Genomic DNA, 22,134 nt, shown 5'->3' on the forward strand with positions numbered 1-22,134 from the left:
AGATTTCTAACAAGTGCCATTTTTTTTAGTAGTGTTCATGGCTAGTCTGAATAAACATTAAACATATACTGTGCATAATGAAATTCTTCCATCCAATTTCCTATTGTAGAATGTTCACTCAAAGTAGACATTCATAAATATTCATACAATAAGACTGTTTATACTTCAGTTACTAAGTAGTATCCTTCCTTCCAGAAAACTTCCAGTCTTTTACAAGAGAACAGTATGATTTTCTGCTTATTATCCAAAGGAAAGAAAGCAGAATTTTATCTTCAGCAATCTCCTTCATCCATGTTGGAGTAGAAGTTTATGTAATATAAAGGAGATTGGGGTTTTGGGTTCTTTGTCTTATACTTGTATCTAAGCCACCAAAATCTAATAAGACCACTATATAGTATCATCCAGGAAAATAAAATGCTCAGTGACATCACTCAAAAGCAAAAAAAGAAATTGAGGCTGACACTCTTCCATACAAAGTGCTACACAATGTAATCTCCATCCCAGAAGTAGTCTACAGCCAACTGACGTATGTGTGGTCAGTGATGCTGTTGCACATTCCTGTATCTGTAAGAAGCAAAGCACATGAGGGAGCAGTCAATACAGCAATTGTGACACTTGCTGATCTGACGTTTGCGCACTAACACAAGATGCTTTTGTGAGAGTTAAAACGTCTTTCATCTGCTGAAAACTCAAGCAAAAACTATTTTCTAGTCCTGGAGCTATTACTCCTGCAACAGTCCCAGTTCTCCCTACACAAGTAAGAACAAGCTATTGTCCTCATAGTGTAGCTCATTTGATATCTGAAAGTAACACTTATCATCATGTGACTAGTGGGTGCTTAGGAGGAATTGAGGAAGTAGATTTTTAGGCAACTGCACCAAGGAGACCTCAAAGTCATGAAGCTCTGTCAGGGAAGGTTTAGGTTAGGAAAAGGTTTTTCATCCAGAGTGTGGCTGGGTACTGGAACAGGCTCCACAGGAAAGTGGTCACAGCACCAAGCCAAATGCTTCAAGAAGCATTTGGACAATGCTCTCAGACACATGGTGTGATTCTGGGGTTGTCCTGTGCAGGGCCAGGACCTGGACTTAAGGATCCTTGTGGGCCCTTCCACCTCATGATATTCTATGGCTCTTCTGCACCAGCACGGCACAGAAATGGTTCATCGACCTAGTGCCATCTGTGTACATTTTTTTTCATCTTACTACTGAAGTAGTCTACTGGAAAGTCTTCAGTACTTTTCTCTCTATCTAAGCTACTTGCATCCCTGCAAAATACAATTTCAGATCTACCAAGAATTTATTTTGGTGCCCATTTTAAGAACATTTGAAGCTGTTGAATGGAATCCACTGATTGGAATATCACCATATTGAGTAAAATGGGTCTTTTCAAAGCAAGTCATTCTCTCCTGTAGTTGCTGCAGCTCTATTTATACTAGTTGCTTTTCATATAATTACCAGTGTGTTGGATAATGCTTTTAACAACAAGGGCATTACACATATGTGGGTAAAAGAGGTACTCTGCTTTTGCTCAGACTCCTGAGGCCTTGAGATTACAAGTGCAAGATTAAACTGGCATTGTAGGGCTGTTATGCTGCTCTTGGGAATAGAGAAGACTGTGTCCAAGGAGCCTGTGTCCTGCCAGTTTATTGGACCCAGTTAGAGAAGTTGTATGACTTTGCTTTCTTCTTCCTTCTGAGCAGTGATTTTAATTTGCAAAATGACTGAAGGGGCCTGCACCTCCACTGGAAGCTTCTCGTAGTTCATATATAGAAAAGGTTGAAAATTACTGAAGCTTGTGATACACAGCCAGGAGGTCAGAGAAGGGAGAAAAAGCACTTTCTTTCCTGCCTGTTGCCTTATATCCTAATCCAGCCAACATTGCTGATCACTTGTCACTGCTAGTGAGAATGTCTGAGATGGCAAATCACTGCTTGTATTTCACAGTGCTGGCAGGGCAGTATACCTTTTTTTGAGAGAGAGAAAACTCTAGTGAAGTAAGTAAGCAGGACAAGGTACTTAATGTATGGCAGCAGAAAGGCTGATACTCACACTGGTATGCTGGTCTAATGAGATTAAAGCCCAAGCATTTCTTTGGGCAAAGCTCATCATATATTATTTAAAGAAGCATCAATCAGAAAAATAACCACCTCACTCACTGAGGAAACAAAAGCCATATGGCAATTTGTCTAGCATTCAAGATGAGGAAACAGCAGTCACTGAAAGAGTCATATACTATCTAATCACCTGGGGGAAAGTGGTGTTCCTTATTCTGATGATTGGTGTCTCTTGGAAACATCTGCTCTTGCTCCTGATTTTCCTTAATGAGAGCATAAATGACACTGTGCAATTCACCTTTTCTGTAGCATTGTCTCTTGAGCCTCTATTGAGGGAGTTTCATTTTCCCTTTCTTTGCATATCATGTTCTGCTAATCTTATTTGTTCTGTCAATGGTGTCTCTGCTTCTGATGCTTTCTTATTTCTCTCTGGATCTTTTTCTGGCTTTCTGATGAACTTATTGAGGAAGGATAGGTAATATTGATTGCATTTCCAAGGAAGATACTATCAACTCATAGTTTTTGCTTTCACAGTGATCACTGAATTTGCTCAAGTAGCAGATTAATTTTGGGTTTGTTCATAAATTGTTGATTCACATAAAAAAAAAAAGAGAAGGTCCAATTTGGACATGATATGGGGCCTGATATGCTGTGTAAGGTAGTAATACAAAACTTCTCTCAGTAATCATATCATCCAGTTTGTGGTAGATGTCTTGGATTTGCATGTTGTATTGTTTAGAAATTGATGACTCATCTGGCATTGATTACTGTCAGCCCTCTTGCTTGGGTTCTGTGCAGGCTGTTTCATTGTCCCACGTTAATTTTCTAAGTCTGGGTCCTTCAGTCTGTTACTGCTCTTGGTATGGTACATCTGCACACATGAGGAAAGGACCTTTGGCTTATATTAGATATTGATTGGGAATTCACCAATTACCTTTTAAAAATTCCAACCCAGACTATGTAATATCTAATTTCAAGTGGTCTCAGTTGGAGAGTTTGTCTTGAATCCTAGCTACAGGCTTTTGGATTTTGGGTGTTTTTAAGCCTTTTTCCAGTTGAAGTAAACTTTATTTTGCTATTAAGGTCACTGGGAGGAGGGGCAGCTGTGGTATTGTATTTATTTTTTGTGTGTTTAACAGCAAATATGATTCTAGTTTTAACAAGTATCTTCCAGAAAACAGATTAGTATTACTGGTTGATTCCAGTGTGCCATATGTACACTCCACCATGTTTATTGTTTATTCTTGTCTTAAACAGAGACATTTGGTGATTTTCTTTTTTCATCACATTTCTCAGAAGTTGCTCAGAGGGGAGCTGAGAAATAATTTACAAACATGAATTTTTAAGTGCAATTAATTTTTCACGTTGTAGGTTGATCTGGCTGTTGTATGTTTATAAATATAACTATGCATGTTCCAATTTAATCTAATAAATTTTTTTGGCTTGCTTGTTTTTATTAGAATCACTGTGAGAAGTGGATATTGTCTGACGATGTGAAAGTCTGAGTTAATGTTTTTGAAGTCTCATTTATTCTTCTGAAGCAAAGTTAAGGTCAATGTCTTGAAGCATGCTATCTGAATGGAACTATAGTAGAATTTGCTCTTCATATATCTATCCCTATCCATTTGCTAGTTTTACATGCATATGTATTTTTTCTTATTTCTGTATTTGTATTCTTTTTTTATGTACCTTTTTGCATCTCAGTTGCTTTTGCTTTTTGCATTTGGAAGATAACTTTGCAATAAATATCTCTGCTGCTCTGCTGCCCAGTAGGTGAGGAACAATGTCCTAGCACTGGTGGTTGATTGTCCTTCTGTATTTAATAGTTAATCACCTATCTGAAAGGAGAGTAAGAAAGCAAGATCATGCCTGTTTCCATGCCTGAGTCTTGGCAGGGGTGTGAGAGAGTTACATGCTCTTCATGTTACAGTATAACTTTTAGCATCCAAGTCTAGTTTTTGCTCTGATGTTCATAATTAATTGCCAGTACATTGTAACTGATTTTCTAAAAATTATTTTTGTGGTAAAGAACAAAATTCTGAACGTAGTAAGTGTACCTGATAGTTAGGTATTAAGTCACAGCCTGTGTAATTTTCTTGGAAGTTTATTACAGTGAGGATACATGTAATGGTGACTGCACATCCTTGTATGTGAAATCACTATGTATGTAATGGGTTAGGAAGGTTGTGATAAATCTAGTGGTCTAAATGGTAACAGTCACTCACGTACTGCTTATTATTGCACACAGTGCCGTGCATTCAAAGCTGGGAAATTACCACTCCTCTGCGTTAATAAAGATGTCAGTGTCCAGGGATATAGCTGTGATGGGAAGGGTTCAGGGACCTACCCTGAACTTGTCTGATGGCTTTTTAAAACTCAAGTGGCTTACACAGGTGGGAATGTGTGAGGCTGCCAAAAGCCATTGCCAGCACAAAGCCTGGTCTAGCCAATGTCAGGACAACTCTTTGCCAAGCAAAGGGCAGAACAGAAGCAGAAGCAGCAGCAGCAGCAGCTGTGTGGTGTGGCAGGACAGGTGAGAGGTCAGGTAATCAGGTAAGTGCCTGAGGCCTTTGTGCCACTGCAGATTTTACTGCAGCAGGGGTGTGAGACACAAAACTTGACTAGAGAGGCTGCATCAGCAAATAATTTTGTCATTAACCAACTAATTATTGTTTTGCTTCTGGAAAGGGTTTTGGTGTACCTATAGATAGATACCTGAGTTTTATCTTGAGACAGTTGCCTCTGCTCCAGGATTTTTAGCTGGGAAACAACACAACTGTAATGGCGAAGGGCTTCCAGAATCACAGAATCACAGAATACGCAGAGTTTAAATGAAACCATAAAAGCCTATTTGTTTATTTATTTATTTGTTTGTTTACTGATACTTTTCGGGGTACATATAGACTATGGTGAGCTTTTTACAGAAGAGTGGGACAGAGAACCTGTGAACAAAGCAGGTAGTGACAGGCATTACCAAGTGAGGTAGTTACAATAGAGACCAAATATGCAGTTAAAGCAAAGTGCATCTCTTTTAGAGCAGATGGACTATCGTGGTATTGTTATTTAACCTCCGAGTGTCTTCTCATGCTGTAGTGGTGTCAGCTGTCCCTGGGCTTATTTATCTGAGTCATTAATAAGTCATCAGGGTAATTCCCTTTCCATATGAGGTTACGGAAGGCAGGCATGTCTGGGTGCTCCTCAGTAGTCAGAAAGGAAAGATTGCCATGGACAAGGAGTTTGAGCTGTGTGCAGCAGGCAGAGAAAGCTCTTTGGTCTCTGGATCACAGTGAGATTTATTAGTTTTTAAAGAAAAGCTGAAAAATGTGATCTCATTTAGGGGACATGGGGGTGCAGCTATAAGTCTGCATGCTTGCCTGTATAGTTAGGAGCTCAAAATTACAGCCTGTAAATAGATGTACATATTTAAACTCCTAGAGGGGCTGTAGCTCCCTGCTGTAGTACAATAAGAATAGTAATACTTACCATTTAGATTGTGCTTTCTATTTTCAGAGCTGTGGCAGTGTTAGGTATTTCGATGTAAAGCGGGTGGGTAATTGTGAACAGGGTGTTAAGCTTTTCCATTCTGAGGGCTTGGGGTGGGGGCGGGGGATGAAATGTTATTTTGCATACTCCCCATAATAAAAGGAGGTTCAGACTCTTCTACTCTGGCAGTGGGGGCACGACGTCTTTCAGCTTTCTTCCAGGAGCGACTCTCACGAGGGAGCTGATTTCTTCTCAGATCTGACCACCACAGCCCTCAGTAATTATAGCAGCGTCTGAATTCTGAGCTAAAAACAGAAGTGCAGCATGTGCCTATTCCCCATGTGATTCAGAAAGCAGGAAATTGAAAGAGCCTGACTGAGAGGAGAGGGAGTGCAAAAGCAATAGACACATCTAGTATTTGTCTCAAACCTGCTACGCCTGGGACGCAGGAGCTGTCATCTGCCGGCGCTGATTCTGCGTGCAGCCAGAGCGGAGCCTGATTGGGTGTAGTAGGACCTAAGGCAAGGGGGAGAGGCAGCGGGGAGAGAGTTGGGCTCGCCGCACCGAAATGTAAACAGTGGGAAGCGAGACGGGAGTATAACGCCTTTATGCTCCGAGCAGCGAGCATCTGGCTCTGGGCTCCCATGGCTCCGGCAGCGTACCTCTTGCAGGTCTCGCTCTGCCTGTCTTGATGAACAGAAGCAGACCCTTCGGAGGATCTCCTGCCTGTGGATATAAATAGGGGGCAATCGGGATGCGCTAGCTTTCGCCGCCGGCGCCGCAGCTCCTTCGTGCTCCGCGCCGCAGCTGGGACAGGGCGATGGACATGAATATGAAGAAGTTCACAGTGCGTCGGTTCTTCTCAGTCTATCTCCGCAAGAAGTCTCGGTCAAAGAGCTCGAGCCTAAGTAGATTTGAGGTAAAATTCACCTTAACTTTGTTAAATATAGCAAATGCCATTAGGTGCAGGTAAGTAACAGAGGTATAAGGTATAAGAATGCCTGCGTTTACTGATGTGATAAGTAGGTTAAGGTGCTCTTTCCCTGGAGGTGGTGATATTCGCACCTAATGTTCTTTGTTTCAGTGTAATTCAGTGCTTTTTCTCGGTAGTAGTCAATACATTGAATAATATATTTAGTGTGTTGCCAAGGATCCTTTTATCAGCCTTGCAGGGGAGGGGAAAGCTGGTTCAGGACATCATGAAGTTGTAGGAAATAATTACAGATCCACTTAAATTAGCACAAATGTCATCATACTTTGACATAGTCTCATATTTTAGTCTTCCCCTGCACATATATCATTCTTAGTGCTAGTTTTCCAAATAATTAATTCATTTGCTAGTGCCTTTTATATATATGTGGTAGGTTAAATAGGGATTTTCTTGCTTGTTTTTAGGTTTTCCTGTTTGCACATATTTTTTGCATTTCTCTTCTCTCCTATGCATCTCTTACAGCATTGTATAATTTATTTTGCTGTAGGAGAAGTTGTTCTTCGGGAGGTAGGGGGACAATGTCAAAGCTGTAACGATTTAGCAGTGTGGGGAGGTGAAGGCAATTCAAGTCAGAGAGGTATTAGCAGATGGGAATGTGTGAACGGGTTAGAACCGGAGTTTCTGCCTCTCTTCCTCGAACCATTGTTCTTCAGCCCTATATTTGGAGCTGTGAATAGTCGGCAGGATGTGAGATCAATTGAATAGATGTCAGTTATATTTATGTTGTTCACTCTATCATTGCAGATGATCTGCAACCCCTGCATTAAAATAGAGGTAGATGGGGCCTGATTCTCTTCTGTCTCACATTTATTTTGTGCTGGTGTACTTCAATTGACCTCTGAGGAGTTACTCTGATTTTGCACTGGTATTCCCATGAGTAGGATTATTTTTAGGCTGTGTGAATACATTTTAAAATGTTATTCCCTTAGTGTCCTATTTAAAGCACCAGGTAATTGTTTGAATGTAAAGTTCTTCATATGTCATTGCTTAAACAGGACATGCAGAAAAGCAGAGTTTTTGACCTGTGTGGGTTTTTGTGGCGTTTTTTTTCCCTTTCTTTCTTAACTCTTTAAAAATCAACTTTTTAAAAAAATGATTGTGTAAGGTACTTAATTTAATTTACATCATCAAATAGCCATGCTATGCATTTAAAATAAATGAATAGCTCCCTCCTTGCACCAGCCTTGTCCCCGTTGCAAAGTTTAAGCTAGAATAAATGTTCTTTGTAACACACTCTAAATTCTCTAAACTCATGCCCCACCAGAGACAACAGAAAGTAGACCTGGAGTTACATGAAGGAGTTCTGAGACAAATGAGTGTCTTCACAGGCTGTCAGCATCAGGATGGGATGTTAGGAGGGGAGGTGATTTGGAGAGAGCAGAACCCCACCAAATCTCATAAGTATTCATTTGAAAGTGCTGTAGTTTCTGAGAAACAGATTCTACCACATTAACTATTTAATTTACTGGATAATCTGGCATGGATGACCAGTACGACTCAGCATTTGTATCAGGCTAGACCTTGTTTCATTAAAAGAAAAAGAAAGGGGAAAGAAGAAGTCTTTACAAATCTCTTTGATTGTCAGTATTAGTTTGCTGGATGTTGTCAATAATTATAAAATAGTTTCTCTTTATGTGAGTTTCATTGTAGTGATTTTTTTCTGTTATTTTAAATAATTTGTTTCAAGAAGCAGCCTGATACATTTCCTATCTCTCATGTAGCTTCCGAGCATTTTGTCCACTTTTCCTTCTCTCTCCCTTGGCTTGCCAGTAATGACCAACTTGATGCAAAGTGACTCAGTATTATAATGCAATTGGGAATAAGGGTTGTTCCAAGTAGAAAGAAAAAATGATTCATAAAATCTGTTCTGCTATTTAAGTGTGAAAATCATCAGAGACGTTCCTGCTTAGAGGGGGGAAAACTAAATATGAACATCAAGCCCCCTCTGTGATTTCCATCCCTGAGTTCTTCTATGCATAAACTTGCAATTGCAGGCTAACAAGCGCTTGTCAGACAAACAGAAAGTGTAAGGAAGCCTGTTGGTAGCTGGATTTTTAAAAGCCAGAACGTTCTTTATCCTAGTAGGTAGACATTTTTAAAGATACAGTAAAAAGATACAGTTTATTATATCATGGAATGAGTAAAAGTAAAATAAAGGGAAAAAATTTGGAGAAAACATGTGGCGTTGCTTTGCTTAGTGCGCATTAGCTAATGTACCTGGCAGAAATTGTGTTGTGAAATGTCATTTGAAATTTGGAAGGGAACTGCTTTGCCTGACTTGTGTAGGATTTTTGTTACGGTGTTCTTTTGACCAGGTGGGAAAGAGGGTTGAAGGATTTAAGATCGATACTCTAGTATCTTTAAAATACCACTATTAGAGTAGATAAAAAAATAGTATAAGTTATTAATATAAAGATTAAATACTTCTTCTGCTGTGGTATTCTACACTTTAAATTCACTTGCAATGAGCTTCATAGCTCATGGAGCATGGATACAGATGCAGATAATGACTTAGCACATCACAGCTTGTAACTTGACCTTTAACTTTCATATGCCAATATCACTGCTATACCTAAAACAATAAGGTCATTGCCTTCTCTAGATAGCCAGCTTTCATGTTTTTGTCCTGCTAAAAGAGGCAGAGCACACTCTGGTAAATCAAATATTACAGGGGTTTAGTTTCATCTTGCCTAAAATGTGCACCCTTTTTATTGTTCTGGGAAAACCTGGCTGAAATTTGAACTTATTTGGCTACAGTTTTGGTTTTTTTCAGTTTATATTATTTTTCAGTATGGCCTGCATTGTCCTTCATTTATAAGTTATCTAGTGATGTAATTTTATTAAGTGTGCAGAGCCAAGTTCTGCCATTCTGCATGCACAGAGTTCTGATTGAAGTCAGCTGAAAATCCAGCCAAGTCAATGGGAACTGCATGTGTGCATCTGAGAAAGGACTTTGTTTATGGTTCTTGCTGAGTGTTGATGAACGTGAATGTGAAACCATCAGGAGAAAATACGCATGGGTGTGGATCTGCTAAAGACTTTGAGACCCAGTGGAATGCATCTTATGGCAGTGAGCAATATCCCTTGATTTATAAATCAAAAATTAAATATGCCATTTGAACAAGCTGGGAAATACCTAAGCATGTAAAGAATTCGATTATATTTATTCCAGTGATGCAGGAATGGTGGTTTTTTTTGGTTTTGTTGGGAATTTTTTGTTTTGGTTTGGTTTTTTGGAAATTACCAATTGACCAAAAACATTGAGTTTTATTCTTTCAGAAGACGTTTCTGTCTTTTGTGTTCCTGATGTATTTTTAATTAATTATTCTTACTCTTTAATTTCTTTCTTTTAGTTTTTGTTTAGTCTTATTGGTAATGAGGAATCCAAATGTTTGATCTATGTATGGGGCCTAGAGCCTAGCAGAGTTTCTGCAAATCAATGCAAAACTAATCTGGAGCCTGGTGTGTCTCAGCATAGTCAGTTGTGAGAGGCAGGACCTCCTGTGGATGATTCACGTGTGGGTCCTCCTTTGGTTCCGACTCTCTCACACAGAAAATGGAAGTGAGCCTATGCAGACTGGTAAGGAGTAGTGCAGAAAGACTGGCACTGGCTTTATGATACTTTGCTGTGAATCTTAGGCTCTGATTCTGATTTCCTACAAGCTAAAGTTACAGCAGCCTTAGGAAAGCTGCCAGCAAATGCTGAGCTAGACTGCTCCTTTTGCACAGTGGGCTGGAGCAAAACTTCACTTGCAAAGGCTTGTGAATTCTTCTGCACTAGTATAAAGAACAATTCTGTTCTTTATCAATAGTATGTCCTTTATTCTGTCTTCTCTTTTGTATTTTTATACTTAATCACTTGGTAGAGGAATAGAGTCTTTCTGTAAAAGGTTAGCCAGAAAAAAGGCAAGTTAAAGAAAGGAGATGGGGATTAACAACCCATGAACAGCTCTGCAAGGTGCAAATCCTTTAGTTGTTATTTTTTTCCCCGTGGTAATGATCATCTTTGTGATGTGTGTTCTTGTTACAGCAGGTTACCGACACTATTGTAGTGTCTCACTTCCCCCAGCTGCAGGCAAGACTTTTATGAGGAAATGCTGCAATTCTTGTAGTCTTGTACGGCTTGCTGGGGGAAGGGAGGCAAGGCAGGGAGAGCAAGCAAGAGCAGGAGGAGCGTGTAGTCCATCAGATAGGTCACTTGAGGAGCCAGGAAATCCATTTTTCAGGCTCATTTTGACAACTTGCTTTGTCAGTACAGGTGGTTCAGACCTTTGTGCTTTGCATTTCCCATTTGCAAAATGAAAATTATGATGAATATTCAAGTCCTTTGATACTATTCTACCTATTTACATTGGCTTTGGTGGTAAGAAAGTGCACTCATAATGTACACATTTATAATAAAGAAATTGCTCCCCAATTCCCCAACTACTTATGACTTTATCCCAAATAAAGTCTCTTGTGCCTCAGGGTTGCTATGTGCTCCTTTCCACAAGATCAAACTGCTGAGCTACAGAAAGGGAAAATTAAGTAGGTAGATGTAGGGATAACTTGTCCACAGTAAAATCATAGAAAATTTGGGCTGGGAGGCATTTAAAAGATTTTGATCTGGGCTTCCTCTTCTTCCTCCATAGGCAGTGTTACCTATATCTAAACTATTCCACCAAAGATGGGGTTTTTTACCTATTATTCAAAGCCTCCAGTCGTAAATGCCCATAACTTCCATAGGTGATATATTTTGCAACATTATCCTTAGCATTTGAGAGTTTTTCTGATGTCTAACACAAGTTTTTCCTACAGCAATTTAAGCCTGCATCTTCTTGTCCTCCCCATTGTAACTGTGAAAAAGAGATTGTTTCCTGTTCTTTGCAACAGGATTTGTATGCATTTGAAAGCTTTTCAGGTCCCTTTCCTCAGTCTTTCTGTAGGGTAGGAATAATGTGTTTTATCCTTTCTGAAAGTTAGGGACTTCCAGGAACAAGACCTTGGCCTAGTCACAGCAACATTGTTAGGTAGAATCTCTTCATCTTTTTTTTGAATGCTAATTGTCCCTTGTAAAAATCACTTTTATTTCAAAGGCCCCTACCCTGTCAAAGACCAATCCAAACTGTTGTTTTATGCTCCATTTCCACCATCTAAATGTCTGCATGGTGCCCTGATCTGATGGTATTTGGCATCCAGACCAGAGTTGACAGACTTGATCCATGGGCTCTGATGTCAAATCAATTCTGACATACATACATCACATAATTAGACACAGGCTCTGGTCACATAACCAGGGTACATGCATGTTTGGGCATATAGAGCAGGGGCCTGGGATCATAATAGACGAGGTCTTCATTTGGTTGTGGGATGGGTCATGTCTGATCAGCTGATAGGACAAGCACACGCATACCTTGTGTGACACAGTGATATGGTAAACAGATGTTTGATCGTGATCACGAGCCTCTCCACTCTGTCGGTGAGCCAGGTTCCCTGGGCCTGGAGCATTTGTGTGGGGGTGTACAGGAGAAGAAGAGCTGAACCTGGTGGACTGGTTGGAAGATCTGGGCAGCTGAGTCCCCACCTAGCAGTTATTTGGAGTAACATAGTTTTATACAAGAGGCAAATGTGTAATTTTATTCTAGGTTTTAGCTCCTAACATTATATCTTGTCTAACCCTGTGGCATAAAAAGTCTTTTCTCAGAGGGCTTAGCTCTTTTTTACCTCTTTTCGTTATCAATGAATGATTTGGTTCATGCACTTTTCTGCTAGTCTTAGGAGAGGACTCCTTTTGTGTGTGTTTTCTGCATTTATATCCTCACAGGTAACTGGAAATATTTCTAAAGTAAAATAGAAATCAGAACAAAACCTCTCCTTATGTTGATTTGCCAGTTACCTAAAAGACAAATACTTTTCATCTAAATATTTGCTAGTCATTTCTTTTGTTCACTTAACAAGACTTACTGTCCCAATTCAGCAAGAATTCAGTAAAAGTATTTGCTATCAAGGACTCAAAGTACTACAGAATGGTTAGTTCTGCACACAGGGCACACTCTCTGAGTATGCCATCAGCTCTTGCAGAGTACAGTTTTGCTTCCTGGAGAACAAAGTCACAGGAAATGGAAAAGAATGATTGGATCACTGTGTCTGCCTTGAAAATAGCTCTCTGACTGAGGATGTGTAATGAAGCAAGTGATACATCTATTCAAGGTCCTTGCATGACAGCTACAATTCACGTACAGGGAAATGCCTTCCAGGCACATAGTTTGGGATGCGTGTTTCCTCACTGGGTGCATGGATGATGGTGGTGGGGTGGCCACAGCATGGCTTTGGAAGACTTTGAAGGGAGCTGTCATCCTTGAGCTGTGTAATCTCTCTCACTGCTTCAAGCTGTACTGTATTTGAAATGTATCAGTGTTTCAGCAGAGCTGCATTTACTGTGGGATGCGGGAGAACTTAGAGCTCTCTTCTAGCTGAGAGCCAGGAGTTCAAGGATACTGGAGGTGTGAACCATTTAAAGTGCAGAAAACAAAACTGTGATGTTCCTAATGAAAAAAACTTTTTCCTTATATTGCAGTGATATTATTAAGCATTGTGTAGCAGTGCACAGGCAAGAAGAGAAGATATAGGTTACCAGTGTGCTTTCAGATGATAAGTGATGATAATAATTGGAAAAATGCCAGTTAACTTATTAAACCTTAACACACGAACTCATATAAACTCCATCTGTAATTAAAGGGTGTCATGCTCTTTCCTGCAGGGCCAAATCTGAACCTGTGTATGACTGGCAGAAGGCTGTAGATAGTTCTCTTTTGAGGAGTTGTTATGAATAAACTGAAGGTTTTGCGAGGAGGGAAACTGAGTGTGGGGTTTTATCTATAAAATTCACCTTTCTTTGTTGTTAAACAATGAAAGCTAGCAAGTCCTGCTTGCTCTCAGAAGTACCACCCTCAAGACAATTTTGTGGTACCCTCTTGTGATGTCTAACAGGAACATATCAGCTCAGTGCTGCAGCATGGGGCTTCTTTAGAGATACTTGAATGCTAGGTTGTGTCAGTTCGTGCTACACATTACAGGTAAAAAGTAGTGGTGAGCTGAGTTTGAGGGTAGGCAGGAAAAGAAATTGTTTTTTTTTCCTTGGTTTGTGTAAACATGTGGAATATGGTTTATCCATGTGTGTATATGTTCAGAGCCTGGGGTTTTATGTTGTGGCTTTTTACTAAGTTCTGTAGAACTCAACAAGGAGAAAACTAGTATGATTAGACTTTTTAGAGTTTGTACAAAAATTTAGCTTAAAAACCAATTTAATACAGGATGCTGTTTCTTCTACAAATAGGGAAATAATATTTAAGCATAATAAAAAATTACATCTGTTCAAGAGGAATATTAGAGATTGACCTTAAAAACTGCAAAGAAAGCTTAACTCAGTGCTGAATTTGTGGGTGTTATCTATCAATATTTACAAGATTGAGCCTTTGACATCTCCATATATGCATTAACACAAATATGTATTCCAGACTCGAAGCTTTGCCATGTCCCTAGGGGAGAAGAAATCCAGTAATACCTTCAGCTAGCAGTATATGGCACAGGATCCTACATGCCATAAAAAGTGAATGAATTAGGTGGCGGTGAGAACTGTTGAGAAATGCTCAAAAACATTTGGAAAAGTTCAAACCTATAGGTTTGAAAGATCTGTGTGCTGTAGAATGCGTTTTGGGATTGACAATTTTTTGGGGTGGTGATGCTCTGGAGAAAGAAGGTGTGCCCTTGACATTTGTCCCTACTGTCCCAGAAGTCAGTGTTGCTGAGCAGTGCTCACATAGCACCAAGGCTGTTTCCCAGTATTCCCCCCCGACACCAGTAGTCTGGGACTGGGCAGGATCTTGGGAGGGGACACAGCCAGGACAGCTGACCCAAAATGACCAACTGAGTATTTCATACCATATGACATCTGCTCAGATATAAAAGTTAAAAGAAAGGAGGAGGTGGGAGAGCATTTGTTGTTATGCAGTTGGTGTTCTGGAGCAACCACTGCACGTACTGAAACCTTACTTCACAGGAAGTGGCTGGGCAATGCCTGCTGATGGAATTAGATAATATGTCTTTTGTTGTTCTTTGCTCTTGCATGCAGTCTTTGCTTTTGCTTATATTAAACTGCCTTTACCTTGACCCATTAGGATTTCTTTCATCTTTTTCTTCACTGCCCACCTGAGGAGGAGAGTGAGAGAGAGGCTTTGGAGAGTACCTGGCATCACCACATTTGTCTGGGGGGAAAAGATTTTTCTTTTAGTAAAAATTTCTGTTGTTTTTTCTAGTGAGTAACAATGAAAATCCTGCAGCATTTTAACTTTGTTTTCTCCACTTTCACATTGAGAGCAACTAGTGGACAGGTTCTATGACTCTGACAGATATTTTTGTCTTTAACTTCTGCATCAGCAGTTCTCCATGCCAGTCTTTCCTGTATGATACAATCTCTTTGACTAGAAAATGCCTGGGACAGCAATTAAACATTGTAATTGCTTTCATTTTAAAGCCATCTCTCTAAATATCTGATACCCTGCTGGATCTGAGCTAGTCTGCACAGTATCTACTTTATTCCTGTATAGTTAAGCATTGCAATTACTACTAAACTATAATCGGAAAGCAAGGCTTTATATTAGATTATTTCTGTGACAGAGTTCAAGACCATTTTGTATCACTAGATTTGAATTTTTTGATTGCATAATTTGTGCAGGTGTTAAATAGTACATACTTCCTAAGCTTTTCAATAACATTTAATTATGTTGTAAAAGCTTGAAGATTTTTTCTGGCAAGTAAAATCACTAATTTTTCTTCCAAGAAAACCCCTCTTTAATGTTTCATTAAATCAATACTATCAAGATAGCTAAACCAAGACATTTTCAAAATGTGAATGGTTTTCACGTGTTGGCATTTTGTCACTGATTTCAAGCACATGGCAGTGCCTACATTTGAAAAAGTGGAGAAGATGATGTATCTGTTCTTGTTTTCCAGATTCTCATACCTTTGGGAGTTACCTTCTTTGTATGTGGCAACTAGTGAAATAGGCATAATAGGAGGAAAGTGTGATAGTTAATCTTAGCTCTTAGTTTTGCATTCTGTCAACATCCCTTAAACTTCTCTTTGTAAAGGAGGACCACATGTAGGCATCAACTACTCAGTCTCTCCAGCACTGTGAAGTTGTCCTCTGCCTGCCAGTCAGAGATAATAATACTGTTTCATTTTCATTATTTAAGCCTCCTTTGTCCATGGTGAGGTTTTAGCTATTGTAAGCCAAAAATATATAAAGCTAGTAAAGCAGAAGTTGGATCAAACTAAGCTAGGGGCATTGAGGGGAGACTTTGCCTTCTCCTTTAAAAACATTTACTGTACATTATCCTTAGTTTGTTGGCTAACTCAAGCCATTATGTCATAAGGATGAGTCCTTTGGGGGCATTTTCTCTGGTCTGAAAAAAAAGGCAGTTGCACCATGTTAACTGAATACTGGTACAAGACAAAAAAACCCCACCCGTGTTATCAGAGCGGGAGACAAACCAATTTCCTGTGATCTGTTGTTGAGATTTGTTTTCTCCCCTGTGATTTCAAGTTTTTATGCATTTGAAGAATCCATACTAAAAGCACACTTCAAGTACACCTGCTTCTTCTTTTCATATTTTTGTGGAAAAATTAATGCCACATCATAATATACCAAGCGGCAATGTAGATAAGGATGGTGGGCTGCAGAACTTGCTGTCTGCAAAGTGAGCGTAGATAATATTTATTCACCTACTTCCCTCTGTTCCATGAGTACAATTATGGCAGCATCCAGATGTTTTCTTTTCCCTTCCAATTGCTGTTAATGCCATCAATGCTGCAGCATCCCTTCTTGCACAGCAAAGAAATTCAGTCTGTGTTTACTTTTCTCTGAAAGATCATGTGCTAAAAAAAAAGGCCTAATGGCATCTTTTATCTGCTAGTATGAAATGAATTTCTAAAAGCAACAGGAATTATGTATTCTAGCAAAGAAATTTTTCATTTTTCCCTGACAGGAAAACCCATATGGAACATTAAAAGGAATATCAATAATGGTTCTGAGGACTGTCACTTCCAAGAGATAGACTACCTATAGCGATTATCTGCCAAAAGATAAACATTTTATCCCAATTACCTTTTTGAAAATATTCTCTCCACACATCAGGATAAAGTTTACATACCAGTTTACTCTTGAAAATGAGTATTCTGCTATAAAAGGTGTAAGTTACCTATAATCACGTTGTTTGCTTAGTCAAAGATAATTATGGGAATGGTGCCAACTACCATTTTTTTCACTTGCTTGGTTCAAAAGTGTTTTCTACCTCTTTAACAGGTTTATAAAAGAAGCTATAAAATTATTTTGTGTAATGTTTGTATTGAAAGAAATGCTATAACAGGCAGGCATTTGATGTTATGAGAGGAGTTGTTTCCTTGGAGCTGTAAAGAAAGTCTTAAGTTTTTGACTTAATATTTCCATCTTTCTCATAAAACATGTCAAAGGAGTGAATTAAAAATGTAATCTTTTCTAATGCAGACAATCTGGATCATTTCAAAACTAGAGCTTTTTGAAGAGCCTTATTTATGAAAAATAGATCGGTCCCTGGCTTCCGTTCTTGACAGCTTGTTCTTCTATTGATCAGTTTAGGGTTTTTGTCTGTCTCATCTTTTGTGCTCATCTGATCCTCCTTGTTGTTAATCACACAATTGCCACAACCATGGCAATTATAACCTATCCCTAGGGAAGTGGGGACTTTAAAAACATTTATGCACCACAGCCAAGAGAAAGTTTGCCCTTTTACCCTAGCTTTTTAAATCCTTCTGCTGGTGTGAAATTCATGGGACTAAGACAGAAATAAGAACAGAGTTCTCTCCGTGGAGTACCACTATGGTCTGCAAGCACTCATTTATCTTTCTGGTGATCAGAGAACTGTTGCTGTCTGGGATTTTGTATCATCTCTTCAGGGAGGCACATCAACTCCCCATTTTCCAGTTACCAAGGAGAAGAAATTAAGTTGTTTTGTCCTCCTAGGGTATGATTCTTTACTCTTGTCTGCAGACATTTCTTTCCTCTTGTAAATAAAGGTTGAAGATTTGAATATGCTGTGCAATGGTGTAGAATGACACAGCTGGACCACGGAAATGCTGAACTCTGCACTCATAGAAACTGTGCCCTTGAGACCAGGCTCTTGACTCCTGGTGTCTACTGAAACTCACTTTGCCTTCTCACATGTTTCCCTTTTAAGGTAACAGTCTTGCTTTTTCCTTCTCCTTCACCCTATCATTCATCTGATTCATCTGATTCAGCTATTTTGTTTTATGCTTTAGACTCAAACAATGGGAATCACATGTTTTTGCTTTTCTTGTACTGCCTCTGTTTTAGTACTTTCCACCCTCATTTTACTGAGGTAACAGGGAGTCATCTGTAAAAACAAAGCTTTGTTTGAGGAAGTGCTGATTCAGAGGAGATACCTCCAAGGCTGGGGAATGCTTAGATAGCTCCAGAATAAATCCCCAATGCAGTACTTACTCTCAGAAATATCCACACTTCATATGTTGTAGTCCTTGCCTATTTCTCTTCAAATGACTCTGCATTCTGGCATTCTGTAGTTTAAATGTCTTGTGATCCTTTCTCTTTCAGGGAGAGCAGCAGCCAAAACTCCAAGGGAGTCCCCTTGCATCACAGGCTCTAGAGAGTATTGTTGAGGGTTTCATATCTATGACTCAGCTCTGCTTCCAACTGAGCACGAATGTCTGTCTGGGATTTTAGCTTTATATAGTACTGTTTTCACAGCACCTCTACTCCGATTTTAAGGCACGGTTACTATGGCATCTACAGTATCTTATAAAATAGTGAAATAAAGATATCACTGTTAACATTTTTGTGTTGTGTAACAACTTTTGTTCCTGTTTTGTCTGTGTGTTTTCACCCTTTGGGTCTTCTTTTGAACGTTATGGAAAAAGCCTCGAAGTGAAAATGAGCTGCTGATTTTGGTCTGTTGTCATTTCAGATATGTGAAGTCACACAAAGCCTCATGGCTTTTTATGGTTTCTGCACAGTCATCATCCATTTTAACTTGCTAAAAGGAGTAAGCTTGTGTAGTTGTTGATCTTGGAATTTTTGTGACAAATTTCAAACTAGTCTGCATTAATTAAGATCTTTTATGATACAAGGATCTTCCATTCGAAGCACCTTACTCTTGTGGTAAGGGCTACTTCTTTTGACTGTATAATGCTATAAAGCTTAAATCAGTGCAAACCTACAATTCAAAGCAAATGAAAAGCAAATTAAATTGCTTTTTTTTCCTCTATGGAATTGTAATGAGATCTGAATCAAAAGACAACTTGCATTGCTATTGTTGTGACAACATACTACCAGACTTGCAGCAGTATTCCTTCCTCATCACCAAAATTCAAGATGTAGCAGAATGCATTAGCAACCTGCTGTAGATAAACTTCCTTTGCTTCTATCTGTCGTCTGGTTGGTGGCCTCAAGTTGCCAGTAAGAACTACACCAAAAATAATGTTGTAGTTTAATGTTTAAGTGCATCTTAAATGATTACCAACTTTTGGGCTAGCATAAAACTGGTGTCCTCATAACTGAGCATGTAAAAGAGAACTGTCTCCTGGCCAGGCCTGAGAACCTAGAAGGCTAAATTTGATTGTATGGGAGATTAAAGTGTAGGATGGCAACAAATCTGGATCTGAAATCACAATATTCTGTATATTTGGCCTCTATAATATACTGAGGTTGTTAAATTGTGAATCTCTGTTTTCCTCAGTGTAATTTTAACTCTTTCCTGACTAGATCTTAGGCACTGTCTTGTTCTTTCCTCTTAAACTAAAGTATCTTCAGGGCATATTAATTAAATAAAACAAACCAAGTGGATCTCAGTTGGTTGCTGAGTTTCCCAGCCAGAAGTGGATGGATGAGGTGTGCTATTGTCCCAGCAGTGGATGGTTCCCTTGTATGCAAACCAGAATGTCAGGGTCTTACACTGGTTTTCCTTTACTTTTCTGAAATGGTGATGTGTCAGTGAGCTGTGTGTCTGCCATGCAGTCATTTGAAGGGGATTGGCTGTGTGTGAACACAGGAAATTTACTGAAAAACAGAATTGTTGGTTTGGATTCATTTTTAGTCTAGTTTCCTAAGAAAATGAGGCTTTATACCTGCTCCCACACCCCTCTCTGTCTCTTTGCTTTGAAAGCATTGGCAAATTCAACAGAGATAGGCAGAGGAACAGTGCTCTTGAAGACAATGTTCCTGTAAAGTTCGTGAAAATAGGAGCCTAGAGAAAGAGACACCGCTGCTACCACAGAATTAAGGAAAAGGGAGAACAAGAGTGGAAGCATACTCATTAGCCACTGAATAAACCAAGGGAGATGGTTGGAGAGAGGGGGATGGCTTGATAAGAAATGGGAATTCATGACCTCCCCCTGTTTTCAGAATAGTTACTGTACCTCAATGCTAGGAAGCAAAATAGGATTTATATATTTTTTTTGTGAGAAGTGTATTTGGATTACAGAAACGAGTGGAGTAATCTATTTACCTGTATAAATATTTGGGCTTTGAAATATTGTACTACCCAATCATGATATAATTTATTGTAATAGTGCAGCCTTTTACTAGTGTTCTTCCCATGCTATGAAATAAGCTAGCTCTTTTGGTTTAGCAATTCCTGCTCTAATCTAATGGGTAATTTGTCATGGTTACTGAAATACTTTCTCTATAAGGGGCAGGCAAAATAGTATAATGCTGGCTGTTTTTCTCTTTGAAATCCAGTGACCATCTTTGTGTGGAAATATATTAAAGATATTTGTTTGGAGGTACTTATAATACCTTGTATTGAGGGGAAAAGAGAGGCATTTTACTATAATTTAAGGAGAAAGAAGTCACAGAACTTAACATCAAATGATGGATTTATCTGTAGAATTATTTTGAAAATCTTATAGGTGTTAGTAGAAAGTGTAGGCTGACAAAGTAAGAATTAATCAGAAAAATTATCATAGTCACAAGGTTTAAGAAAACTTGTTACAGAATTATAATAGAACATCAGTGTTTGCTTGAAATATCCTATCTTGCTAGCTGATACTGGCTGTGATAAGATGAATAGTTAATTTCTCTGGATAAAAGTGGGTGTTTAGCCTGGTAAGAGAGGCTTTGGAAGTGCAGTGACGAGTCCTCAGGCAGAAATATTTGGAGCAAGCAAGATGGTGTTTACTGATGTTCTCCTTGAAATAATGTATTATAATAATTGCTGCAAAATCCTGTTGCATATGACCATACACTATCAAATTACTTAGTTTGGTGTCTCATATTTCCATGCTGAATAGTCAAGTGGGTTAATATACTAAATTTTGACATTTTCTTATGATTGCAAGATGTGTAAAGAGCAAAGCAAGATTTCTACTTGGTGACACTGTGAAGCTGCTAAATTTCTTAGCCAAGCCCTGACTATATGCCTGTGCCCCACAGCCTGGAGTTAAAATTGACCTGTTTTGCACAGCCTCCTTACACTTTGCCTCTGAATTACAAGTGTGACATCAATGCATACAGGAGAGAAGGGGACTTGTGTGGGCATGTATAACAAATGTTTTACACTAACCAGATTATACACATTTTTTTATCAGACAGTCTGTTCTGCTGTTTGCAATAAAGGGAACATAAGCAAATAATGCCTAGTGGTATTTTTGCTCCTTATTAGGACCGTTTCTGAACAGGATTCAAATTATACAATTTATAAGGAATATGTTGTAATTACAGCCATATCTTGTGTATGTGTGTATATGGCATTTAATATGAATAATGCATGTAACAGTGTAAATACATATCATATGGCAGGTTTTCCATGGAAAATGCTAAGAGGCTTAGAGTTTGATCTCATAATACCATAGGCAACCTCTTGTTGACTCAGACTGGGGGTTTGTTTAGTTCTGCTGGTCACCAAATAGATTAGCAGCTCAAGGTTTTGCTGCTGACATTGCTTTGGAACTGAAATTGTTGTGGTTTTTTTGTTGTTTTTGTTGTTTTTTTTTTTGTTTGTTTTTGGTTTTTTTTCTTAATTCCTGGAAGTCTCTCCTCCTAACTGATATTGTGCTACTTATTTTAAAAATGATGTCAGCTTTTTAGAGTTTAAACTCCTCTTAAAGTGATTTTCAGGGCATGACTGAACAATTTCTGACCTTGTTCCTTCCCTCTTGTTCTCACGGTTGAGCGGTTTTTCTATATCACCTGTCCCCACAGGTGCAGGCTTTTCCCTTTTGGTCTTTAAGAGGCTCTTCCTGCCCCTGAAAAGAGCTGCTAATGAAATAGTCTTTTCCCCAGCTGCTTCAGATGTATCTTCTGTTCCACTGCTGAAGCCCATCCTGTAGAATAAGCCACTTACCTTCCCTTGTTAAATAATTTCTAAGTATCCATTCTTGCCACTAACTGAAGCAAACAAGCTCAGTGGATCATTTCATGCTGCAAATGTCCTTTCCTTGAATCTTCTGTGGTCCTTCTGTTGCCTTAACTTCCACTCTGTAACATTTCCCTCTGTCATAGAATGGTAGAATGGCTTGGGTTGGAAGGAAATTTAAAAGATCATCTAGTTCCAAGTCC

At 39.0% G+C, this 22,134-nt stretch overlaps 1 protein-coding gene across 2 annotated transcripts in view; it reads left to right on the forward strand.

Moving 5' to 3' along the window:
- RPS6KA2 (ribosomal protein S6 kinase A2) overlaps window positions 1-22,134 on the forward strand; it is a 248,790-nt gene that overhangs the window by 81,656 nt on the left and 145,000 nt on the right. The window contains exon 1 of one of the 2 annotated variants that reach the window (XM_050315636.1): window positions 5,702-6,455. The exons of the other annotated variant lie outside the window; for it this stretch is intronic. Within the exon in view, the coding sequence (XP_050171593.1) occupies window positions 6,357-6,455 (99 nt within the window). The 5' untranslated portion in view covers window positions 5,702-6,356. Of the gene's footprint in view, window positions 1-5,701; window positions 6,456-22,134 lie in introns of those variants that run through there. 2 annotated transcript variants of the gene reach the window in all.

This window comes from Myiozetetes cayanensis, unplaced genomic scaffold (assembly GCF_022539395.1).
Source record: "Myiozetetes cayanensis isolate MyiCay16 unplaced genomic scaffold, myiCay2020 scf2-11, whole genome shotgun sequence".
In the NCBI taxonomy this organism is placed as follows: domain Eukaryota; kingdom Metazoa; phylum Chordata; class Aves; order Passeriformes; family Tyrannidae; genus Myiozetetes; species Myiozetetes cayanensis.